This window comes from Medicago sativa, chromosome 7 (assembly GCF_051527215.1).
Source record: "Medicago sativa cultivar Bolivia chromosome 7, Bolivia_mono, whole genome shotgun sequence".
In the NCBI taxonomy this organism is placed as follows: domain Eukaryota; kingdom Viridiplantae; phylum Streptophyta; class Magnoliopsida; order Fabales; family Fabaceae; genus Medicago; species Medicago sativa.
Genome location: NC_140755.1, coordinates 34740604 through 34768074, shown reverse-complemented (window position 1 = coordinate 34768074; position 27471 = coordinate 34740604). Strand labels below are relative to the sequence as shown.

The 27471-nt window shown below is 35.5% G+C and overlaps 1 protein-coding gene across 1 annotated transcript; it reads left to right on the top strand.

Moving 5' to 3' along the window:
* Positions 1-1180: 1180 nt before the first annotated feature.
* On the top strand, positions 1181-27437 carry LOC146905870 (F-box/kelch-repeat protein At3g23880-like). Its single transcript, XM_085728664.1, has 3 exons — positions 1181-2008; positions 3444-3520; positions 27263-27437. Exons 1-3 carry the CDS (start codon positions 1181-1183, stop codon positions 27435-27437), a joined length of 1080 nt encoding a protein of 359 aa, XP_085584790.1.
* The last annotated feature ends 34 nt before the right edge of the window (positions 27438-27471 follow it).

Here is a 27471-nt window from a genome sequence, read left to right as displayed (position 1 = left end):
CATCATAGGCGTGACAAATGGAGGCACGCCCAGTGAGGAGCTGAATGGTGAGCATGGAATCCGAGTAACAAACCATGTCTTCCATACCTGCATCTATGGCCAGCAGAATACCACAATGAATTGCAGTAAGTTCTGCAAACAGGATGTCTGTAGTTGTTGCAAGGTAGCCGGAGAAACCCGTGAGAAATAAACCTGAAGAATTCCGGATGATTCCACCGAAACCAGCTCGAATAGGAGATCCCAAGCAGCTATCATCCACATTGAGCACAAAACAGTTATAGTTGTTGTTGTTCAAGCGAACCATGCAGTCTGGTCGGGCTGTTGCGACAGAATGCATGGTTGTTCTAATTGTTTCTACCGTGTTTTGAATTTGAAAATTTATCCGAGTGAGGGACCAAGATTCGACACTAAGACACATCTGATTTCTGTTTCTCCATGACCACCAAAGGCATGCCAGGAAAGTGGTAGCACGGTCACTGGTTGCGTGGCTTTGAATCCAGGTAGGAGCGTCACTTTCAAAAAGGAATACCTGATCCGTGAAACCAGACTTGATCCAAATGCTTTTAGAATGAATGCAGTCACGAAAGTAGTGCAGCAGGGTCTCTTCTTCGTCACCACAGCGAGAACAAATGGCAGAAGCAGCGATACTTAAAAACAAAGAAGTCACCGCCAAAATTTATTAAAAGGGTTAATATATGTTTACCCCGAGCGATTTTTGGTTTACCCCCTACAAAAAAGAAGATTCCAACCCTGTAATATGAAAATTCATTGATTTTGGACCCTGATGTCATATGATTGGATAAAATAGTCGATGTGTCACGCTGACTGTGTAATTAACTTTATTTTTTTATTAATTATATTATTTTAAAAAATGTCATTAATTATTTAAAAAATAGAAAACAAAATTAAATAATTAAATGAAATAAACTAAAAAAAAAATTGATTTGATTTCTCTCTCCCTCTTTATCATCTTCATCACCAAACTCAAACCTAGAAAAAATTGATACTAAGCAGGAATAATCCCTAAAAAAAAATTCTTTTTAACAAAGAAAACTTTATTTTTTTGTTAGGATATTCCCTAAAAAAAAACTATTCTGCTTTGGATATAAAAGGTACGCACTGAGAGACCGAAAACCCTTGTGCCACCAAAAACCCTAGTTTTTAACTCACCACACCAGCTATGTCGCAGTATTCCAAAATCACTCGAATCTCGAGCGTAATCCTCCCGGATGATCTTATCGTGGAAGTCGTATCATATTCTCCGGTTAAATCTCTTATGCGACTAAGGTGTGTCTGCAAGTCATGGAACACACTCATCTCTTCCGATCCCACTTTCATCAAATTGCACTTTGAGCGTTCAGCAAGACACAAACACATAGCACTGACCTCCTCCTCCTCCTCATCCTACTACTACAGATATTCAGTTTCCAGATTCATAACTATTCCTCTGAATCATCTAATGGAGAACCCCTCGTTGATCACCGTCTATAACAACGGTTACAAACGACTAGAGTTTCATAATTTCACCCGAATAGTTGGTTCATGCAATGGATTGATATGTTTGCTTGGTCGTTCTAACACAACTAAGCATCAATACTACTTGTTCCATGTCTATAACCCAGCCACTAGGAAAATATCTCAAAGATTAGGATCTTTTCACCGACCCCAAAAGCCCGTAAGTGTCAAGCTTAGGTTCACATTTGGTTATGATAATTCAAATGACACTTACAAGGTGGTGGCCTTTTCTTCCAAAGAGGTGAAGGTTTGTAGTTTAAGTGATAATGTTTGGAGAAATATTCCAAGTTTTCATGATTTTGCTCATCTTGCTGTTTATCTTGGCAATATTTTTAATGGACGTGTGTATTTGAGTGGCACTGTTTACTGGTTAGCCATTCAAAATAAGTTGAGTTTTATGATTATCTCGCTTGATCTTAGTATCGAGACATATAGGCGTTTGCTGCCCCCTCGTGAGGTTGATGAAGTGCCAGTTGTTCAACAAAGTCTTGCTGTATTAAGGGACCGCCTTTGTTTTTCTCACATGCTCAAGAGAACTCGTTTTGTTGTATGGCAGATGACGGAATTTGGAGTTGAACAAACTTGGACTCAATTCCTTAAAATCAGTTGTCAGAATCTTCAAAGTTATCATGAATTGTTCCTATTATGTCTGTCTGAGAATGGACATACACTGATATTACTAGGCTCTAGAAAAAAAATGAAGTAATTCTCTATAATTTGAGAGAAAATAGAATAGAGAAAGCTAGTGCAAATGCATGGTGTTATGCCAAGGATTATGTTGAAAGTTTGGCTTCAATTTGTTGAAAGTGAGTTTCTACGTGTTGATTTACTTGTTCGAATTTATTTGAATTCATGTATGTTGACTTATATTTCTTGTGATATAAACCATTTTTCATTCACTAAATGCTGCTTAATTACCTGCATTTTTCGGTTAGATTTGCGATTGTGATTGTCAATGATTTACTTGAATTGATGGTTACTGCCGCAAGAGGCACAAACTTATGGCTTTAATCAAACAGCTTGAGACTAAATTCATACATTAATGGAAATTAGATTACTCATCATTGCACCTGATTCAGATGAAGAATACTGCATAGTACTCTATGATACATACCTCAATTGATAATGATAAATGATTCATACGAAGAATGTCGTGGTCCTTTGACATTGTTCCTTATTTTGCTTTCTCTATCAGCTTTTCTGATATCTTTGCATGACCTGTTGAGTTTTTTGAGCTAATTAGATGAGCTTCTTTTGTTCTAGGGATATTAGTTTACTTATTAGTTTACTTACTGTTGTTTTCACCAACTTTAGTTTTCAAGAAAATAGTGCAGAAAATATGGTCCATATCTATATACTAAAAGAAAATATCTCTTTGAATTTTTTCCACTCTCGATTTCATTGGGTGTCTTATATATTTTTAACATGTTGATGTGTTTTATTGTTATACTTTTACGCATATTTTGCAAGAATCTAGGAACATCTTTCTGCTAGGGGCTTCCATGGTTTTCGTGCTTCTTTCTGCATTTCTTGGTCATTTTCAACTTGACTCAATTTTCTCTAAAATCACTTCTTCTATGGCTGCCTTGAACTCAGCTACCTACATATTGTCACAAAGCTTTTTGAGTTCGTCAAATTTCGAAATGAAAACCAAACACTTATATGTATAATATGGCTGCCCTTTCTCTAAAATCATTTCTTCTCTGGCTGCTTTGAACTAAGAAGCCTACATATTGTGTAATGATCCAGGAGGTTGTCCAAGCCTCTTTGTTGGGCTCTGTAAGAAAATTTGAGAAGTATCCGATTCCGATACTGTCATTATTGCATCTAAGACTATTTTACAGTAAAATTTTAGAGTTCCTGATTTAATTTTGTATGCAGGCAATTGCTTCTCTGAAGTTTGGACTATCGTTCTACGTTTTTTGCAGAAACACAACACAGGTGCATTTTTCGGAGTCAGAGTTCTCTCTTTCAAGATTCAGCAGTTGCATCTTTGTAGTGCATGGTACTATGGTGATAATTTACATAAAATAACAGTCTCACACTTTGTAGTATCTATTTCTATAATTATAATTTATTAAATACAACTCCTAAATTTATTTTGTTGACATATCATAATTTTTTTTGCCATTCAGTGTCATTTGCGCCATGTCATAAATATTCACTATCATGTTGGGTTCAAGCTACATTTCGGATAGAATTTTTTTGGCATATGGTTGATACAGTATACAGTGCATCTTTATCAATTCTTTTGGTGGGAATGAACGAAAGAATTGTCAGATAAACAACAAAAATTACATGTTAAAACGGTATTTTAAAAACTTCTTAGTGACTTTTGAATTGTTTCCCTTGAATTTTAATTTTTTTAAGCAAGATTTGTTTATTTTATACATGAAAATACTATGCTCTTTGAAGGCTCAAAGTATACTATACTTACTATATGTGATGATTCTCTACACACTATCATGGTGGAAGCTTTACTACATTGTCTTTTTTACAAACACTTGGAAACCATGCTAATTAAGATCACGAAGACAGATGAGCAAGCTACAAAACATCCAAATACAACTGAACTAGGAACTACTTATTTCTATACCTATGATTTCTTAGATAGGAATTCTAATTATATACAATGACGACGGATCCAGAAGTTTCAGGAAGTAGGGTCAGTGTTATATCATATATAAAAATATATAAATGCATAAGAGATAAAATGTTAACATCATTGTCATTAAGAAAAAATATTAGTGATTACAAAAATTTCACCATTGTATATCAAAAAGTTAAAGATATCTTACAATCTAAAAATTATAGTTGTTCTCTTTGTGGCTTCACATTTTCAAAGCGTTGTATGATTTTCTCATTCTCAACACTATCAAATACTTCACTTGTTACTAGACAACCGTTCAAAAATTCATCTTCTATCCGGTTGCGCAATTCATTCTTCACATATATCATAGTAGATAAACTTCTTTCAACAGTTGCAGTAGCCACCAACAAAAGTAATGATAACTTTAGAAGTAAATACACCATTGGAAAACAATATGTTTTCTTGTTTCCACCATCATTCTTGAAGATCACTAATCTCATCTAAATTAGAAAATTATTCATTAGAACGAACATCTATTATATAATTTTCATGTTGATTGTCAAGTCCCATAAGCTCCATTGAAGGAAATTCAGAGGGATAAAAACGAGCCAAATTAATTAACTTCTCTTTGTAAAATGCAAAAAATGAATCTATTGAATTTAAGCTTGCAACACAAATAAGCAATTCACTACTCACTTCTTTAAATCTATTATTAAGCTCTTGAAGTTGCCTATCAATCCCCTAATAAAATACCTTAGCTTGAAAGTGGTGCAAGTTTTAAACTTTTTCAAGTTTACGCCTTGATTTTCCTTATAGCACAAATGTATCCTCCATATTTGCAATGTCAATATAATTCTTCTCAAAAAACAATGCCACTTTGTTGAGTAAATATTTGGCTAAATTATATATTTAATCCCTTAATTAATTTGTTAGTTTTATTTTGGCCCTATAACTATTATTTCTTACGTTTTGGTCCTTTAACTATTTGTTAGTCAATTTGATCATCTCCGTTGGTTTGATGTCTATTATCCTGATATGATTATAACCATTTGATTACAAGTCCATTTTATCTTATGGTGAACTATCAACACCCAATTTCTTCTTTTTCTTCTTCTAACTCCTCTCCTTCATCTTCATCACTATCTTTGTAGACATTCATGATCATTATAAATGTTCAAACCCATAAAATCTAAAATGAAAATCCATAATTCATTTTCTTAATTAATTAACATTTATCTTTATAATAAATTGAAGACGAAAATTATAATTTTAAAACCCATAAAGCTCAAAACCTATACTTGTTCATCTTCTAAAAAATAAATGAATCAAAGCCAAGAAATAAATCATCATAACCATTCAAAGGAAAAATCTTCTTCGAGAATTCAATCACAAACCATACGTTGAAAAATCTTCTCCTAGTTATTCATAATCTTCTAGTTAGCATCCGTAATTTTCTTCTAGAATTCCAATCACAAATTCTTCTTCTTCTTACTCACCCTTTCAACCAAATGCAGAAGGTTTCCTTTGTTTTTGATCATTTTTAACCTGAAATTTTCAACCAACGTTTATTGTATTTTTCTATAGTTAATGTGTTGGAACATTGGTGTGAAGATGGAAAGAAATTGGAAGGTTGGAAGATTAAACACCAAGTAATTAAACTTTGATCTAGTGTTGTGTGAATTGAAAAAATAGAGTGTTGGATTCACACATAAAATAGAACACACACATTAGTAGTGTTTAAATAGTGGTATTAAATTTTAAATACCTGATAAGAATGAAAATAATTATTATTATCATTATTATTATTTTTTATTCATTGATATCACTTCCCATAATTTTAAGTTATGTTTGTTGTGATAAGATTGAGAATCCAACTGAATTTCCTATCTTTCCTTCATTAGTTTGTTTCAGCTAATCTTGTAGGTTTGTTTCTTTTGGAACTTATCCGATTAGTTTGTTACTTGAGCTGATCTGTGGGTTGCTTAATTTTTAAGTTTACTTAATTCTTAAGTTTCTCCAAATTAGTTACAAACTCTCCCTATAAAATGAGAGCTCACCTAGTTCAAAAATCACGCCAAAGAGTTTCATTGAGTTGTCGGGAATTCTTTCTCTCTTCTCCCTTTCTTGACTTGTGTTGACGAGTTTTTCTTCTCTTCATCTCCTTTTTTCTGTCCCTTTGGAATTAAGAGTGTTCTTAAGATCATAGTCCCTTTTTGGTTTAATGTCCCTTCGAAATTTAGATTGGTCGTAAGTTCATAGTCCCTTCGATATTTTTATGTCCTTCGGAATAAATAATAATTTAAGATCATAGTCCCTTTTTGGGTATAATATCCCTTCAAAATTATGAATGATCTTAAAATATATTCTTCTTCGATTCTTGAAGAAGTTAGACGTTAGAATGTTGTAAAACCATATTTGAGTGATCATAGTATCATAGTTGGAGAAGTTAATAATTAGAATGGTGGTAACACCATATTTGAGTGGTCTCAACACTATAATAGAGTGGTAACAGTACCATATTAAAGTGGTTTTAGTATTAAAGAGTGGTCTTAGTACCATATTTGAGGGTGTAATTCTCGAACGTTTTCTACAGTGTAGTAGTTAACCGCACAGTTGTAGCTGGGCTTGTTTTATTCTGGAGGCGGCGTGATTGAGAGTCTGTCTTGAAAAATTTTAGGCAGTGCCACGAAACGTGTTAAAAAGAGCGACCTGGTCGTGACTCAACCTAGTAACAACTTTGGTAGATATTCATTTTAGAATTTGGAAATCCAAATACAACAGTTTGGAAATCTAAAAACAACAATTTTAAGATGTTTTTTTATGTTATGTCTACCGAAGAAGTTACTTATTGAGGTTAAGTTGACCCTAAATAGATTAAGGATAAATCAAGCTATAGAAATACATCATTCGACTGAAACGATGATGTGCTTGTTATTTAAAACAACAACACTATGAAATTCACATATCTTTTTTTTTGGTAAAAATGTGGAGTAAATTGTGGGTATTTATATTTGTCCCTGGACACCAACGTGGTAAATTCCTAAAAAATTCCTAAGTCTCTTATGATGTTGCTGGCAATGATAATTGGGCAGTATTATTATAAATAAGCATATGTTTTTAATTTTGGTTCATATGTAATGTTTATCATCGCACTTGAAGTGTAAATTAAAACTATGGAAAAATTGCAGCCATTTCACTTGAAAAACAGTAACAAGAAAATTATGCCTCTAACAATATTGAGAGTTCAAGGCTCCAAGATAAGTGCAGCAACATTGTTAGAATATTGGGTACCAGCGATGAACCATAGACCCATCGAGCCACAAAAACTCCAAATCTATAATTTTGCAATAAAGGAAAATAAATGGAATTGTGAAATTCTAATTTATGTCAAAGAAAGAATCTGCATATCAGATTTCTATTGAATAAGACTGAGTTAACTCAGACTTAAAGAGAGACTTGTGTACCATGCATTCTTGTGGAAAAGACTGCGCATTTGATGGTAAGTTCAAAATTAAATTCTCCTTCTATTTTATTAGTTGTGTGATCTTAATATTTGACATATCAAAATTATCATGTGAACATGCGTTTAATTTTAAACTTGAGTAACTTGGACTTAATTCCAAAGTTACATGATTAGACAATTTTATTTTTTGCAGTCAAGATAAATGAACCAAAAGGTTCATTTAAATCCATGTTTAGAGAATATGAATCTCTAAACTTAATAAATTATGATATGTGCGAACTTGATGACACATAAACTAGAAATGATAAAATGATATTTTATCATATTTATTGATGACTGTGAATTTTGAAAAGAATAAAATTGATTTGTGTGATATGTTCAATTTTTATAACGAAGATTGAAATTTATGTTGTATAGAGTATTCAAGTTTAAGAACAAAAATTCTAATTAAGAAATTTTTGAAGAAAACACAACCCAACTTGTCTTATTTTTGAACTTGGGATTGTGTGGAATATATTTTGACTATGAATCCCAAGAGAGTTGAACACACTAGTATAGCCTATGAATGTGTATTCATTGGGTATGCTATATATAACGAAACATATAGGTTTTATGACCTAAATGTTAAAGTGATCATAGATTTAAAAGATGTTGATTTCTATGTAAATATTTACCCCTTTAACTAAAGAATAGTGGCGGCACTAGTGGGAGCATGACATCAGTGGGGGCAAAATAAATTCCCTTTTAAAAATTAAGAATTAGTGGGGGCGCTATATCTGATCACATTCCAGTAATCGAAAATAGTTATGAAAACATCAAACGAAATGTTATAGAACCTCAAAGAGGTAAGAAAGCTAGAATTGCTAAAGAGTATGAATCTTCTGGTGATGTAATGAATTTTCTAGAGTCTAACGAAACATGACTTAGTTGACTTGATTCACGGTTGCAAACCAATTGGTTGTATTTGGATTTTGAAAAAAAAAAGGAATTAAAACCTGATGGTACGGTTGATGAATACAAGGCTCTCCTTGTAATCAAAGTTTTTAGACAAAGAGAAAAATATAGACTTCTTCGATACTCATTCACCAGTCACTAGAATCATATCCATAAGAGTACTAGTCCCTTTAGCAGCCGTTCATAATTCGATAATACTCCAAATGGATGTGAAAGTTGCATTTTTTATGGTGAACCAGAAGAAGAAATCTATATGGAACAACCTGAAATTTTTTGTGATTCATGGACAAGAAACACAAGGTATGTAAGTTAGATAATTCTTTGTGAGATCAAAAATAAACTCCTAAGGAATGACATGAATAATTTGACATTCTAATGCTATCGAATGAGTATAAAGTGAAGGAAAGTGACAAATAATATTTGCACGATCATATGTCTCTATGAAGACGACTTGCTCATATTTGATTTAAAGATTCATGTTATGAATTTTGTGAAATCATTGTTTATCAACAACATTGATAAGAAAGACCTAGACAAAGTTGAAGTAATTCTTGATTTCAAGATTACTAGATTAGAAAAAAGAGAACTTTTTTGACAAATCTCACAAAGTTGAGAAGATCTTATGGAAATATAATTAGTTGACCGTAAACTTGCAATTATATATTATGATCCAAGTGTAAGAACACTCGAGATGGAGTTAGAAAAACAGAATATGCGAGCATCATTGACAGTACTCAGGTATGCTACTAAATATATTAGACCTGACATTGCCGATGTCGTGAAACTCTTGTGCAAATTTACTAGTAGACGGATAAGAAACATCGCCATGCTATAGAAAGAGTCATGAGGTGCCTTAAGAAGACTATGACTCTATAATTACTTCATGAGGAGTAACCTATTGTACTTAAATGGTACAAGATATACAATAGAACATCCTTCAGATGAGTATTTAGCGACCAGTGACTGCACATTGAGCATCATTGGAGGAGTTGTTTGTTAAAACAAATGGTATTGACTCAGTTCACTATAGATTGGATCTGAGATGAGAATACTAGAGAAAACTAGTGAATAAGAAAGTTGATAAGTTGCTTGTTAGTTGAAAATCCTTAGAGGATAAAACCGTTTCCAGAAGTGTTAATTCATTGGGATAGTATTGTAGCTATTACAAAAATTGAGAATCGTTAGTACAATGGAAAGAGAAGATAATTAAGGCACGAACACATAAAGGGTTACAGAGCTAGCTGCTCTCAAAAGGAACGATTAAAGTAGATCATGTATGTACTGATAAAGTATTAGTTAATCCTTTGACGAAAGGAATTACTAAAAAGAAAGTCCTAAACACGTCCAATAGGATGGGACTAATGCCCAAAGGTCACAAGCGATGGTAACCCGACCTACATGACTGGAGATCCCAAAAAATAGGTTTAATGGGTAATAACAAATCATGAGTGATAAAACATGCTATGAGAAAATTAAGAAAGCATGAATCCTGCAGCGACAGAAGGATGAGATAATAAAAACTCTTAATGAGATCTATACTCTATGTGGAGTGAAGTACATAGCTACAGGAGTACTCCTGATAGACTCACCAATACGAATGTGGAACTTGAGGCCGGTTCCTATGGGATTCGGGGAAGAATACCTAGTGCGTTCGTTAAAACTGCGATAGACGTGCAGGGCCATAAACGCACATGCTTTTAGAATACACCTTAGGAAAAGGTTTGTGTGCGGATTCTATGTCTGAGATAGAGTTCAATGCTGTAAGCAACTCTTGTTAATCAGAATATTATCCGCAATGCAAAGGTTCAAGTTGTAGGCGACACCTTTGTTTATTAGAAACCTTATAAAAACGTTTTGACCTTATTATTGAAACCATTTTTTTAAATTCAAGTTGGAACATTCGTGTGAAGATGGAAAGAAATTGGAAGGTTGAAAGATTAAACACCAAGTAATTAAACTTTGATCTAGTGTTGTGTGAATTGAAAAAATAGAGCGTGGGGGTCCCACATAAAATAGAACACACACATTAGTAGTGTTTAAATAGTGGTATTTAATTTTAAATACTTGATAAGAATGAAAATAATAATAATAATTTTTTATTCATGGATATCAATTCCCATAATTTTAGGTCATGTTTGTTGTGATAAGATTTAGAATCCAACTGAATTTCCTATCTTTCCTTCATTAGTTTGTTTCAGCTAATCTTGTAGGTTTGTTTCTTTTGGAACTTATCCGATTAGTTTGTTACTTGAGCTGATCTGTGCGTTGCTTAATTTTTAAGTTTACTTAATTCTTAAGTTTCTCCAAATTAGTTACAAACTCTCCCTATAAAAGCAGAGCTCACCTAGTTCAAAAATCACGCCAAAGAGTTTCATTGAGTTGTCGGGAATTCTTACTCTCTTCTCCCTTTCTTGACTTATGTTGACGAGTCTTTCTTCTCTTCATCTCCTTTTTTCTGTCCCTTTGGAATTAAGAGTGTTCTTAAGACCATAGTCCCCTTTTCGGTTTAATGTCCCTTCGGAATTAAGAATGGTCTTAAGTTCATAGTCCCTTTGATAATTTTATGTCCTTCGGAATAAATAATAATTTAAGATCATAGTCCCTTTTCGGTATAATGTCCCTTCAAATTATGAATGATCTTAAAATATATTCTTCTTCGATTCTTGAAGAAGTTAGACGTTAGAATGGTGTAAAACCATATTTGAGTGATCATAGTATCATAGTTGGAGATGTTAATAATTAGAATGGTGGTAACACCATATTTGAGTGGTCTCAGCACCATAATAGAGTGGTAACAGTACCATATTAAAGTGGTTTCAGTATTAAAGAGTGGTCTTAGTACCATATTTGATGGTGTAATTCTCGAACGGTTTTCTACAGTGCAGTAGTTAACCGCACAGTTGTAGTTGGGCTTGTTTTATCCTGGAGGAGGCATGGTTGATAGTCTGCCTTGCACAATTTTGGGCAGTGCCACGAAACGTCTTAAAGAGAGCGACCTGGTCGTGACTCAACCTAGTAACAACTTCGGTATATATTCATTTTAGAATTTGGAAATCCAAATACAACAGTTTGGAAATCCAAAAACAACATAATGTTATCAAACCAAATCATTTGCCATGTGCAACCCTCCAATTTTTATACATTCTAGATATTAATGATTTTGCTGAGTAGAAGTTAGAAACGTTCCTCGTTGATACACATTTAATATTATTACTTCGATAGTTTTTTGTGCACTTGCCAAATATTTATCAAGTTTTTGGCGTCGTTACGGGGACTATTGAATCATTTCAACAAGGCAATTTTGTAATAATTTTGGATTTCTCTCATTTTAATCTTTGTTAAAAAAATCGAAAAAGTATAGTTTAGTTTCTTTTGGCAGTTTATGCGAGGTAGAGTCTGACCGGAAGACTTGTTGCATGACCCTAAGATCGAGAAAACTGCAAAAGCTAATCAGAAAGCAGCCCAGTTAGCTAGATCAGCTGAAGCCAACCCATAACACATTATACAGTACCTAACCACATTGAAACTGAACCAGTTATCATGGCTAACCCACCACCACCACCACAACCACCACCTGTTAGACCAATGATGGTGACTACGGTTTGGCTACTAACCATTGTCGACTCACTGACTTTTTCAACCTGCTAACCCTGTAGCTTTTGACATTAAAACATTTGTCTAACAAGGGTTGAAAGAAAACCAGTATGAGGGGAGAAATTCCCAATGCCCTCATGAACATCTTAGTAAGTTTTACGAAACTTGCCAATATTGTGTACCACCTGCCAATGTCTCTAAAGACAAAAAAAAAAAAAAACATAGGTTGTTTGCTTTTACATTGAGAGGAAAAGCCAAGGATTGATTCTTTTCCTTACCTAGTGGAACCATACAAACTTGGGAAGATTTAGAGATGAAGTTCCTCGAGAGGTTTTTCCTGATGTCCAAATAATGGAAGAAGATGTCCATCCGAAATTTTGGGTGAGGTTTTAATCTCTCCCTCCCTCCCTCTCTCTCTCTCTCTCTCTCTCTCTCTCTCTCTCTCTCTATGATGCTTGAAAGAGGTTTAAATTGTTACTAAAAATATGTCCATCCCATGACTTAAGTTAGAAAACTTAGATGCAAATTTCCACCAAAGGTCTAAGGTCTAACCAAAGAATGCTTTAGATGCATCAATTGGGGGTATTATGAGAGTAAAAAACGACCTTGGGGTTCAAACTCTAATTGAGAACATGGCTCAAAATGAGTATCGTTTGGAGACCGAGCGTGGTAAGAGGGTAGTGTTTGGAGTCGATAAAAATAGTGTTATCCTTGCCAACCAAACACTGATGAGCAAACAGATGGAGGAACTAACCAAACCAAACATTGATGAGCAAACAGATGGAGGAACTAACCAAACAAGTGCAAGCCATAAGTATGGGTCAAGCTCAATTCCAACACTGATGAGCACCAGTGCTTAGATGTGATTTGTGTGGTGAGAGACATGCAAATGGTGAGTGTATGCCTAAAGTAGTGAGTGAGGATGCCAACTACATAGGGAATTACCAAAAAGGGGACCCTTGCTCCAATACCTATAATTCGGCATGGGCACAACATCCTAACCTCAAATACTTAAATAACAACACCTTAAACCTACTTATTCCGCCTCCGCAACCTCAACCACAAAGGAAACCTTCTGCATTTGAAGAAGCAGTAACCACTTTTGTTAAAACAACTCAGAATACCTTCCAAGAAATGAAGGTAACTCATGAAGCTTCAATGAAAAATCTTGAGAATCAAATAGAGCAGCTGGCTAAGCAAATCACTAATTGATCAAGTGGAGGATTTCTTGGGAGTATTACTGATAATCCCAAGAATGAAAGTTGTAAGGCGATATAATTTAGGAGCAAGAAGGTGTTTGTAACACCCATACCAGACGTATCTAGAAAGTCTGGCACGTGCGTTAATATTAGTACTGGATACATTAAAATATACAACAATTAAAATCTTCGAATGAATAATATTTACATCAAGTTACGTTCGTATAAATAATATTATAACACAACTCATCCATACATAAAAATACATCCTTGATGTCCATAACGTCCTGCAGCTTTACGAACGAACCCTTGAAGTAATATCCATCCGGCTCCGAACATGCATAAACATCCTGCTTATCTGAAACAAATAAGGATTGGGATGAGACATAATGTCTCAGTGAGTTCCCCTAAATCCTAGGCTATAGGTAACCTCAAGGGAAAACCTACGGTCACCACGTGTCTACATTACAACCTGACGGTTGATTATACGTGTGTGGGGACTTGCATGCTTAGACGGTAGTGCATACTAGAGCCGTCATAATCATATCTTAACTTGTTATAGGCTTCACTTCCTATACGTGTCATGGCGGTCGAGGGGGAACCTAAAACCGCATTGCCAAGAATACACTCTATGTATCGAGGCCTAAACATAACATAATCATGGCACGATTCTAAACCGGACGATTAGGGGAATCCTAAGATCGTCATCGGTATCATGTTCTTTACTTGCTCTATTCCATGCCTTATACTTATCATATAGCTTCTAGTGCTCTTGTTCTTAAACATATACGTGCATGGTTCATTCTTGCATAATCATGGAAACATATTCATAGTTATATCGTGCATAACATATCTAAGTTCATTCATGGGTTAGCGTTGAACAAACAGTTATTATCTGGATTCATTTTACGGATAGTCCCGGGTGGAGTAACCCCGAGTACAATCCCATACATGACCGATGTACGTACATCAGACTTCCTCAATGTCGTGCGATCCCCTTACGGAGCCTTCCCCGTTCCCATCATGAGAACCCCTTGAATCCATACCTTCATGGATTGCAAGAGACACGAACACCTACATTCTTAATTACTCAGTACCATGTGATCCCCTTACGGAGCCTTCCCCGTTCCCATCATGAGAACCCCTTGAATCCATACCTTCATGGATTGCAAGAGACATGGCACCTACATTACATTAATCATGGTCTTGTCATTCATTTAGGTTGAACCTAATCATGCATACATATTTACCTCGGAACCTTGATCGATCCGATTAGTGGTAAACTCTTACTTGTTCATAACATGGTGGAGAGAAATAACTTATCAATCCACAACTTACATAATAGCTAAGTCATTCTAGCTCATGTGCAAAGGGATTATCATTCGCGTCTTACTTACATATTTATTCATAATCCTATACTTGACATACTTAGTGATTCATACTATCTTGCTAGTTCTCAACAACTATGTTGAGGCTCTATATTCATGGCCTTTCTTAAATCATGCTACCCGAGTAAAAACGGCTTAAACTCTCTTGATTCACTCTTGCCATTCTTATTAAGTTTGCCATGATTTTCATTTCAAGAATCGTTTGATGTTATGTGCATTGGCTAGATGTTGTTTTGGGGTTATAAAGTTGTAATATGTTGATATAAAGGCTTCGTAATGCACCACCGGCCCTAAAATGGGCCAACAGGCCCTTGAAAAGGGTGGAAAGTCAGAAACTTTCGCTATTAGCGAAGCCTTGCTGGGCAGGCTCTGAAGAATTTCGCTGTTAGCGAAATTTTCGCTAATAGTGAATTTCTTCGGGTCTGTGGTACAAATTTTGCAATTTTGACCCCAAAACTCATTCAAATCAATCCTGTAACGCACCATAATCATCCAGCAACATATATATACATTTATAAACATCTTTCATGGCAAACTAACAAGTAATCAACAAGAATTTATCAAAAGTCCATTAGGGTTCTAAATCCCTCATAAACATAAATCTATACATATAACATGAATTTACACAACCCAAAGGGTGGTAATCTATCTATGGAACTCACCTAACATGTTCCTTGCAATTTCCAAGCATCAACCATAGCTTTGATCCATTCTTGATCTTTACTCTTTTTCACCAAACCATGCTTTAATCCTTTCCTTTATGTGTTTCTTGCTTGCTAAGCTACCTTAATCCATGCTTGATCATGATTTGGAAGAAGTTTGGATGGTTTGGAGAGGAGAAGGAGGGCGTGGGTTAGAGAGAAGGAGGAGAGAAATTATTTCTCTCAAAACCTAGAGAGAGAAGTGAAATGGGAAAATGAATATTTTGGAACCAAACTTGCTTATATACTCCCTTGTGTGAGTTTACTTAAATGCCCTTCGTCTCAGTCGTGTTTACCTGACACTGATACATAAGTCCATACTTGAGTGATATCACATAATATTAGCTTCCCTCGTACTTAACATTTTCGTCATACTTTCTTTCCATGAATCTTAGTCCTCTGATACATTTAACAGATAAAATTTCCATTAGCTGATGAGCGGGATGTTACATTCTACCCCCCTTAAAAAAAATTCGTCCTCGAAATTTAGAGATCGCCTACCAATCATCATGATAAAAACTTAGCATCTTTAGTCTGAGCCATACATATTCTATTCAAACATTTCCAAGAAGTTCATCATTGCTTGTGTTCCGTCTTGTTTCTTGATTCATATACGTAAGCACATAGCTTTCTTGATCTTAATATCATTTAAACTTTAAATGTTATCTTAGTACACCATGACCTGGGACATTCCATGCTAACATAAACTCATTGTTTCAGATTATATCTTACCCGCTTAACATAAACATTCTTGTAAAAATATCTTATCATAAACATGAACACTCAGGATTTGCCTTTTAACTGGGATCCTACGGAAACCAGGTTTGCCCTGCAGTGCTTACTTGTAACTTTAAAACATCTTTTCATGCATACTTAATCTAATCGGGTAAACATACAATTCATACATCAGTTTACTTATATACCTTGAGACACATGTCTCTTACTTTCCTTATTCATAAAGACGATTCCACGAATCACTGATCCTTTCCAGAGCCTTAGGAAATCTTTCGATTTCATTGCATCTTATTGCACCCGAACTAATGAGTATCTCATATAGCTTGACATAAAAGAGTGAAATCAAATTGTTATTTCATCTGACCGTCTAATAACCAACGTTGTGGTTAACATGTTCTCGAAACTTTCTAGCAAATTTACTTGCACATACTTCATACATTCTTAACACATTTCCGGGTATCCCATAGGATATTGGCTTCATACAACATTGTTGTTTCCATAACATGTGCATACTTCTAAATGCCACCTCTTGTTAAATGATAACGATACGTATTCTAACATCTTTCTTGAAGAAATTTTCTTAAGCTTTGGTATTCGGGTTCTTGGAAAGAATAGATACATGACTAAAAAGATTTTATCATTTTCAAAACTGAATTTGTGTAATGGCACTACAGAACCACCTGACGAGTTTCTATATTTAGAAAAAGATTTTACAACTCGCCCAAAACTTGTCTACGACAAGTTGGTCCTGAAGTTTGTACGTCTTAAGTGAGTTTACTTATGACGTATTTCATCAGTTTCGAAAGTGTATAATTCCATGAGTTTAAATAAAAACATCGTTCCCAAGTTCCATAATACCCATCTTAGCTTTAAAAGTTATAAAATCATGGGTTGGCATGTCTTAACAAGTATCGTTTCCACTTAACAAGTATTGCATACAAGAGTATGAATCTCATTTCATAAACTCGAGAGTTGCATCTCCTTTCATGATAACATACTTAACTTCGAAGATAAATTCTTCCCTTGTTCAACCGATATACATACTTGCAATACCGCTTACATATCCATAGGAAATCCTTAGACCTCTTAACATAAACTTATTCCTTTTCTTCGGAACACTAAACTTGATTTTCCACATTATCATCTTTCGTGCATCCTGACCAATTCATATAAGGCAATTCTTGTCATTTTCATCTTACTTAAATGATGGCACTTACTTAAAACTTTTACCAACCGAAAATTCTTTCATACTAAAAATTCCATGTTTCATGATTAACGATTTGCTTCCATGGCGCTACTCTGATTCCCACCGGTTGGTTTAAACCATTATTCTAATCCGTTAGAGCGATTGAGACTTCAATTCATGCTTATCACTTGAATACTTACTTCTTGAACTGTTATCAAAATCTTCCATATTGCCACCAACATCACAACTTTACACTTGTCTTGTAAATTTCAAACTCATGATAACTTATCTTATACTCATAATACTCGACTTGGGGGTGAACCTTACGTTCTTGCTAGTTGCATTCACCATACATATCATACTTGAACTTATTTCCGAGAAAACTCGAATTCCTTTAACAAACCCATCTAACATTTGAACATATCTTGCTTGACATTTAAACTTTGCATTCTCGCATACTATATTTTGCTTAATCATACCAATGCTTGCTCGTTGATTTTTCTTTTAAAGAAAACTTCATAAACTAGCACACGGGTCATTGACGTTGATGATTTCCTACTTTATAAATATATTAAATTTAGGCCCGGCCATTACTCTAAATTCATAGAACGGGTTGATAACACATACGTGCCATCAAACCTGGACTCTAATAAGTCTAGCCCGCTCTACGAATGTAGTAGCAAACCGGTTCCTAGAAAATCTAGTGAATTTTCAAAAAGTCAACTTCAATCACCCATACGCGTAAATCTTTCTAAAATTATTTAAACTTTATAATTCAACATCATATCGAGCCTTAGCAAGTCTATTAAGCAAAACATAGGTTCGAGAGATACGCCATAATTTTCACATAATCCATGAACCTTGTAATTTCTCATAACTTTGTATCACTTTAGCTTCTTACTTCATATCTCATGCATAAACATCGGTGACTTTCCTTTTAAATTCCGGAACTTCTATACTTTTGATCTTGGTTGTTCTTGACTCATGACACATTAACCTCCAAAGCTACCTTAAATCGTATCGATTTCGTTGATGGTTGCCCATGTCTTTTCCTTGAAAAAAAATCTTAGGATATGATATGCATTCGTTACTTGATGTCATAAATTATTTTCGTCATATAAAAGATTATATTGAAAACGTCTCCCCAATAGTCATTGCAAACCATAAGAACGAAATGGAAAATAGTTTCGTCCCATGCTTGCTATTGGTGAGCTTCTCCAATTCTAATATTTTTCGAAAAACATTCCTTGTATGAAACTTTTATTCTCAAGTAACCAATGCACATCATTCATTCCTATCATCGTGAAATATTTTATAGCATATGCATGGCAACATCAACCTTTTTCGATACAATTCTTCGTACGTCGGAAATCAATGCCTTAATCCTGATAACATAAAACTTTCTCTTGAATCCTTAACTTCATCCACTACGAATAACTTACCTCATTACGTTGCCACTTACGCAACTTTCCGAACATACATGTCCTTAACTTCATTCATATATTACCATTTCTGAGAGCTCGCTGACTCCGTCAACATATGTCGACTTCTCATTATCTTGTAGCCTTGTTCTGACACTCCAGAATATCATGAACTCGTTCCAACAACAACTCTTACCGAAACTTCCGGTCATCCTTAGATATATATATCCAACTTCTTCACTTACGGGTACACGAAGTATTACTAACATCTTGCCCGACATTGTCGGAACGTCCCTTCTTAACATGCCTTACATTCCCGGAGGATTCACACTTGCACCTAATTAGTTCACCGGCCACCTTTTGGCACAATCAAACTTCTTCATCACATACTTCATTCCTCCTGGGTCCTATTCAGCTCTCAGGCATCCATTCTAATCGTTAAATGCTAAATTGAGTTGATCAGGCTCAACTAACAACAACAACTAGAACATTTACCCGGAACCCAATGGCCCCACTACCTTAGTTGTAATTTAATGACCCAAGGCACGGTCTGAATCGACCTACTCTGATACCAAATGTAACACCCATACCAGACGTATCTAGAAAGTCTGGCACGTGCGTTAATATTAGTACTGGATACATTAAAATATACAACAATTAAAATCTTCGAATGAATAATATTTACATCAAGTTACGTTCGTATAAATAATATTATAACACAACTCATCCATACATAAAAATACATCCTTGATGTCCATAACGTCCTGCAGCTTTACGAACGAACCCTTGAAGTAATATCCATCCGGCTCCGAACATGCATAAACATCCTGCTTATCTGAAACAAATAAGGATTGGGATGAGACATAATGTCTCAGTGAGTTCCCCTAAATCCTAGGCTATAGGTAACCTCAAGGGAAAACCTACGGTCACCACGTGTCTACATTACAACCTGACGGTTGATTATACGTGTGTGGGGACTTGCATGCTTAGACGGTAGTGCATACTAGAGCCGTCATAATCATATCTTAACTTGTTATAGGCTTCACTTCCTATACGTGTCATGGCGGTCGAGGGGGAACCTAAAACCGCATTGCCAAGAATACACTCTATGTATCGAGGCCTAAACATAACATAATCATGGCACGATTCTAAACCGGACGATTAGGGGAATCCTAAGATCGTCATCGGTATCATGTTCTTTACTTGCTCTATTCCATGCCTTATACTTATCATATAGCTTCTAGTGCTCTTGTTCTTAAACATATACGTGCATGGTTCATTCTTGCATAATCATGGAAACATATTCATAGTTATATCGTGCATAACATATCTAAGTTCATTCATGGGTTAGCGTTGAACAAACAGTTATTATCTGGATTCATTTTACGGATAGTCCCGGGTGGAGTAATCCCGAGTACAATCCCATACATGACCGATGTACGTACATCAGACTCCCTCAGTGTCGTGCGATCCCCTTACGGAGCCTTCCCCGTTCCCATCATGAGAACCCCTTGAATCCATACCTTCATGGATTGCAAGAGACACGAACACCTACATTCTTAATTACTCAGTACCATGTGATCCCCTTACGGAGCCTTCCCCGTTCCCATCATGAGAACCCCTTGAATCCATACCTTCATGGATTGCAAGAGACATGGCACCTACATTACATTAATCATGGTCTTGTCATTCATTTAGGTTGAACCTAATCATGCATACATATTTACCTCGGAACCTTGATCGATCCGATTAGTGGTAAACTCTTACTTGTTCATAACATGGTGGAGAGAAATAACTTATCAATCCACAACTTACATAATAGCTAAGTCATTCTAGCTCATGTGCGAAGGGATTATCATTCGCGTCTTACTTACATATTTATTCATAATCCTATACTTGACATACTTAGTGATTCATACTATCTTGCTAGTTCTCAACAACTATGTTGAGGCTCTATATTCATGGCCTTTCTTAAATCATGCTACCCGAGTAAAAACGGCTTAAACTCTCTTGATTCACTCTTGCCATTCTTATTAAGTTTGCCATGATTTTCATTTCAAGAATCGTTTGATGTTATGTGCATTGCCTAGATGTTGTTTTGGGGTTATAAAGTTGTAATATGTTGATATAAAGGCTTCGGAATGCACCACCGGCCCTAAAATGGGCCAACAGGCCCTTGAAAAGGGTGGAAAGTCAGAAACTTTCGCTATTAGCGAAGCCTTGCTGGGCAGGCTCTGAAGAATTTCGCTGTTAGCGAAATTTTCGCTAATAGCGAATTTCTTCGGGTCTGTGGTACAAATTTTGCAATTTTGACCCCAAAACTCATTCAAATCAATCCTGCAATGCACCATAATCATCCAGCAACATATATATACATTTATAAACATCTTTCATGGCAAACTAACAAGTAATCAACAAGAATTTATCAAAAGTCCATTAGGGTTCTAAATCCCTCATAAACATAAATCTATACATATAACATGAATTTACACAACCCAAAGGGTGGTAATCTATCTATGGAACTCACCTAACATGTTCCTTGCAATTTCCAAGCATCAACCATAGCTTTGATCCATTCTTGATCTTTACTCTTTTTCACCAAACCATGCTTTAATCCTTTCCTTTATGTGTTTCTTGCTTGCTAAGCTACCTTAATCCATGCTTGATCATGATTTGGAAGAAGTTTGGATGGTTTGGAGAGGAGAAGGAGGGCGTGGGTTAGAGAGAAGGAGGAGAGAAATTATTTCTCTCAAAACCTAGAGAGAGAAGTGAAATGGGAAAATGAATATTTTGGAACCAAACTTGCTTATATACTCCCTTGTGTGAGTTTACTTAAATGCCCTTCGTCTCAGTCGTGTTTACCTGACACTGATACATAAGTCCATACTTGAGTGATATCACATAATATTAGCTTCCCTCGTACTTAACATTTTCGTCATACTTTCTTTCCATGAATCTTAGTCCTCTGATACATTTAACAGATAAAATTTCCATTAGCTGATGAGCGGGATGTTACAGTGTTGACACCAGTTACCCCCAAGGTGATGAACGATAAGGTAATTGAATATGTTGAGGAGGAAGAAGTGGTAGATGAAAATAATGAAAATGGTGGAGTTGACAAATGAAAGTGAAGTTGAAAATTTTGAGGGAGAATAAATTGAAAAAGAAAAAATGACGGAGAAAAAAGTGGGAAGTTGATTGATGTAGACTCCATTTTTAGAAAAACAACGAGTCAAATTCTCAAATATGTAGGCTCTGTTTTATGTTTGTTTTTCTTTCTTTTTTGAATTTGTTGTCTTTTTGTATTTTATGATCTTTGTGGTCATCATGGTAAAGTTTCAATTTATATGTGTTTTTTAGTTTGAAATTTTAAAGGTTTGTAAGTTTAAAGAATGATGAAGAAGATGAAGATAGTGTTGATCAAGGATGAAAGATGATGTTGAAATTATTTTGATTTCGGTTCTTAAAAAAATTTGTTTTTGTTTTTCAATTTTTTATTCATCATTCAAAAGAAAAAAAATAATGATCCAATCAGCGTCAAAAGCACATATGGTAGTGGTGCAGTTAACAAATTCTAACCATGTTAGTGTTTTTGTCTAACATAATTAAATTAGTAAATAATCAAATAAAACAAAAAGAACATTTTTTTTGAGGAAAAAACAAAAAGAACATGAAATTACAAAGGAAAAAACTAAAACTCAAATTTGTCCATATTATGGTTATAATAAAACACAATTTTACGTCCTCGTGAGTTTAGCTCAGTTGCTATGGACAATGCATAATTTATGCAAAGTCTGCGGTTCGAACTCCGGTTATCACAAAAAAAAACACAAATTTTTATCATAATAATCTTCTATATATAAAGAAAATAGCATCCGTGTAACAAAATCAATCATTATTGTCTACGATATATTCATTTTTCCCTTATTATTTATCCTTTAAAAAAGATAATTGATGAGAGTGAATTCAATTTTTTTATTTTGTGTTTTAAAAAGCGTTATAAACTAGATCTATACTTATATAAAGAAGATATAAGATTTTGGATTGACTTGTATAATAATGATTGTTGTTGGTATCATTAAAAAGATAAGAATTTAGACTTCTTTTTTGATATATTGTTGGTGTCATTGAAAAATATAAACAAAGTGATCGTACCTGATCAGAAGGTGATTGTCGGTGCTTTGAATGCGGTGGTTTAGACGGTGGTGGAATACGTCAGAATGCTTCTTGGAGCGAATGGGGGGTGTGTACCTGCAGGCACTCCGACGCTCAAGTCAGTGGAGATAAGAGAGTGAGGGTTTAGAGGAAGAGATCGATTCTACCTTGGAGACTGCAGTGAGTCCCCTATTTATAAAGGTGGAGGGCTGCATAGCCGTTGTAATGGCACACCTGGCTCTGGCGGTTACGAAATCGTGGGAAGTGTAACCGCCAGAGAGTTTATTGCGGGAACGTGCAGAGAGACGTTGTGGCTCTATTTGAACCGGTCCCGCTCGCTCCGTGCACCCCCTGGTGGGAAAGAGGTGTGTCGCAAATAATATTGCCAAACGTGGTGTTTGGGCTTTGGATTGTATTGGGCCTAAGTAAATGGGACAAAGATCATTTTGGCCGGTCCAGAACAGTAGCCCCCCAAGTCGTTGCTCTTGATGAAGAGTGATGACTTAAGTCCGGGCGTTTTGATTGTTCATGGTCGGTCCTGGCAAGGAGGTTAGCTTTTATGTGCTCTCTTGTTCGAGAGTGAAATGAGTCTTGCTTATCAAATGTGATGACATTACTGAGTTCGGGAACTGTTAGCAGGGGTGATTGAGAGTGTCATGAGAATTGGGCGAACGAGTGTATGAACACGCTCTGTAACAGCCCGATTTTTCGTTAGTTTTATTTTATTATTTATTTAATTGTTTTAGTATGTGGGGTATGTTCTCTTATGTGATTATTTGCCTCTGTGTGTGTTTTGGTTGGGATTTGTAGAATTCGTTGTTAGAAGGGTATTTTAGTCATTTTGGACTTAGGGGCATTTTGGTCATTTTATGAGTGGGGGTAATTTTGTAATTTTGATAAGGATTATTTTTAGTGCTTAGTGAGAGTGGTTATTTTACTAAGTCACTAGAGAGAGTGTAGTAATTATTTATCTACCGGTAGTTGACCGTTAGTGTTACGTTTTACCGTTAAGTGAGTAGTAACATTTGTGGGTTAAAATAGAAATGGGTTAGACCCATTAAGGTGTGGTGAGTTAAGCCCAATTAGGTGAACCTATATAAACTCTTGTTAGTAGAGAAATAGGGTTTCTCACCAACATTTTACAATTGAGAAGAGATAGAGATAGAGAGAAGATATGGGATTAAAGAGGAGATCTAGAAGAGGCTAGAGGGAGCTAGAGAACCAAGCTTTGGGAGCTAAAGTGAAGCCTTAGTTGGTGTTGAGAAGAATTAAGGTAAGGGGGTTAGAATTAAAGCATAATTAATAGTTATTGTTCTTCCCTAATTCTTTGATTAAGTGCTTAATTTGATTTTTAGATGTAGAAATTCGTGCTTAATTTTGAGGGTATGATTCTATGCATGAATTGAATGATAATTGTGTTGTTGTTGTTGAATTTGTATGAAAAAATGGGTTTATATGCATATAACATGTTCTTGAGTGAAATTGATGATGAATAATGTTGTAGTTGTTAAATTGATGATGAATTCATGATGGGTTGTTGTTGTTGATGAATGGAACCTTGGGTACTCATAATCTTTGAGCTTGTGATGATTTGTGTTGTTTGTTTTTGAAGTTTTATGAAAATGGGTCAATTGATGATTTTTGTTAAGAGGATGTTTTGGAACAAGTTTTACATGATTTTGAGTGTCTTTTCATGTTTAGAAATGTTTAAACAAACCTTGGGATCAAATTTGGGCATTGGGAAGTCAAAATTGGGGTTTTGGGGAGAAAATGAGTTTTTTCCCGAGAGCATACAGTCACAACTCACCACAGCGAGCTGGAGGCGAGTTGGACGTGAGCTGCAGGGGCTCCCTGGAGCCTTCTCGCCTCGCGAGTACAGTTACTCGCAACGGCGAGTTGCACAGGGCAGTACCCCCTGTTTCGTGTTCTTGCATCTTTTTCCCTCGTTTCTGTTTTGATTTGGTTTTTGGTGTAAATATGAAAGTTTTAGATAATCCTGTTATCTTTCCAATGGCTTTGGTTTGACTAAAAAATGATTCTTGGATTTTAAGTTATGAGGAAAATACTCTTAGTAAATTTTATGAAACTTCCGCATAACTATTCCTAAGTCGACCCAAACCTTATGGATTATTTCCTAACTTTAAACTTATGTTTTATGGGATCATTAAAGGTGTTTAATGGTTCCTAACTGTGATGTAATGGATCGAACTTGTTTTGATTTAAAAATGGAAATTTTTATGAAAAGTGGTAAGGTGAGACGAACTTTGCGATTTTCATGAATTCGTCATATTTGGCCGGTGAAACGCCAAAGTATCCTCTACTGCACCCACATGTGGCCTAGAGGTATACTTAGTTGAGGCATTGGAACTTGTTTACTTGGTTTTGGCTTAAATACTCAATTATTTCTAATGTTGTGATTTTGAGAGACGAACCTTGTTGAAAATGATTTTTGGAGCCGATTGCCTTATGAATCCTTTATGGACAGTTGATATAACTTATGTGAAGATGATTGATAATGTATATATGTGACAACTATATGTTGATTGAATTATGACTGTTGTTGGTGATTGTATATATGATGGTGAATTGTTGTTGATTGCATATATAATAAGTGTTGGTGATTGTATATATGTCAAGTGGTGGTGAATTGTTGTCGATTGCATATATACTAAATGTTGGTGATGTTGAGGCGATTATTGTTCGTGTGAACATATGCATTGTAATTGAGTCATATGTTCATGCATTCATGACTGATGGTGGCGGATTTTATATCCAATTGAGGTGATTACGATGTTTTTGTTGCATCGAAGGTGACGACCTTGAGGTGATTTGGTACCACATGCATGTATGTGTCGAGTTTAGGCATATCACATTGCATGAGTCTTGATTGTTGTATTGAATGATGAATGTTGATGATGAGTGTGCTAAATGATCATATATTTGCAATGATTAAGGTGGTTATATGAATGTGGATGTGGAGGTTAAATGTTTATGATGATTTATTGAGAATTGAACTGTTTTATCTAAATCAAGTTATTTATATTGATTATGATTGATGTAATACTAACCTCCAGTGGTTTTGACTTCCTACCTGTCTGTATGGATAGGTAGACGCTGTGCAGGAGTAGTCCGCTTGCGGTGAGTGCTTGGATAGCTGGAGTTAGCCTCCGCTATCACTTTGGAGTTGTAGTTGGGGCTCTGATTAGGTCGAGTCAGTGTCTGTTAGTTGTGTTGGACTTATTTTATTTATTTGAGGTGTACTGTTTGTTGAGGTTGGAGAATTTTCTTATGATGTATTTGACCATGGTATATGTATGGATTTGATATGGAGATGTATGATTTATATCCGCTACGATTGTTGAGAATTATATCTATGCATGCAAGCTGTTGTTTAGTTGGAGACATAGCATCTAATTCTTGAATATTTACTATATTCGCATGTTTTATTGCTTTAATAGAATTAGGGCGTTACACGCTCGCTATTCTAGAACCCCATTTGTCCTCCGACTAAGTAAGTTCACCAATGCGATGAGTTATGTTCGGTCTTTAAGTGCCTGGCCTAGCAGAATCAGGCAGAAAGATTCCGTCGTCATGAAGTTTGGTTGAATGTAATTCTGTATTTAATACCCACGTCTCGAGGGAAAAACTGAGGAGACATGACCTTTGGTTTCTGAGTGACACGTGTAAAGGCTATTGTGGTACTTGAGTACCTATAGTTTGCAGAGTGATCAGAGCCCTTGGATGGATGATTTGATTTGATCACGACCGTAGGCATGCTACTCGAGTGAGGAGTTATATGTGGAGGGCTGCACCGGATTGAGGCCTCGCCACCTTTGAGAAGTTTTATGAAACGAGTATAAATAGTTCAAACGTTGTTTGGAACATTACCGCATTTTCATTTTCTCAGAAACTTAGAAGTTTTTCCAAGAGTTCCTTCAAAGGTGAAACATTTCCGAACTTTCAACTTCTCACTTCAAGTCCAGTTCATCCATCGTAACAAGTAATGCTCAGATGACTCCTTTTTTCTTTCGTTTCTGTTCTTTGATTTATTTAGTTTCTATTTTTAGAAACCATAGAAATGCATGCTTTTAGGGTAGAAGTTACTCCAACTCGGTGATTTCCGCCGTTTGTTACAGTGGTTTCCACCGTGCATGAGGAGTCTTTAGGATTTGTTGTCTGTTTTCTGTATGTATTAGAAAAACATTGGCGACATGCTTTAGTTCAGTTCATAAGATATAGCCCTGTTCGCCTCGATGTGGATTCCCTGATGGTGTTTGTTCCCTTCGTCGCCATGGATGACCTGATGGGTGAAGGAAGGGTCGATCTGAATGTTGGATTCACTTTTCCCTTTGATTTTTCAGGTTCCATGGTGAACGAAGAAGCTGCCGCGCCTGCCTTCTCTTGGTTGGGGGAAGAGCCATGGAAACAGAGTCGTCATTTGCCTTAAGTGGTGTGGGAGAGATTCCTTTTGGCTTGATTAGAAATGCAGATGATTGGGAGCTGGTGCTTCCGAGCACTTCTGATAGAGTGTGTTAAGAGTACGAGAACTACACCTTTCCCATGTATGAAG

Coding starts and splice junctions, on each gene's coding strand:
- LOC146905870 (XM_085728664.1), top strand. CDS start 1,181: ATGTCGCAGTATTCCAAAATCACTCGAATCTCGAGCGTAATCCTCCCG. Junction 2,009..3,443: donor TTGTTCAACAAAGTCTTGCT/GTATTAAGGGAC, acceptor CGTTTTTTGCAG/AAACACAACACAGGTGCATT. Junction 3,521..27,262: donor TTGCATCTTTGTAGTGCATG/GTACTATGGTGA, acceptor TTGATTTTTCAG/GTTCCATGGTGAACGAAGAA.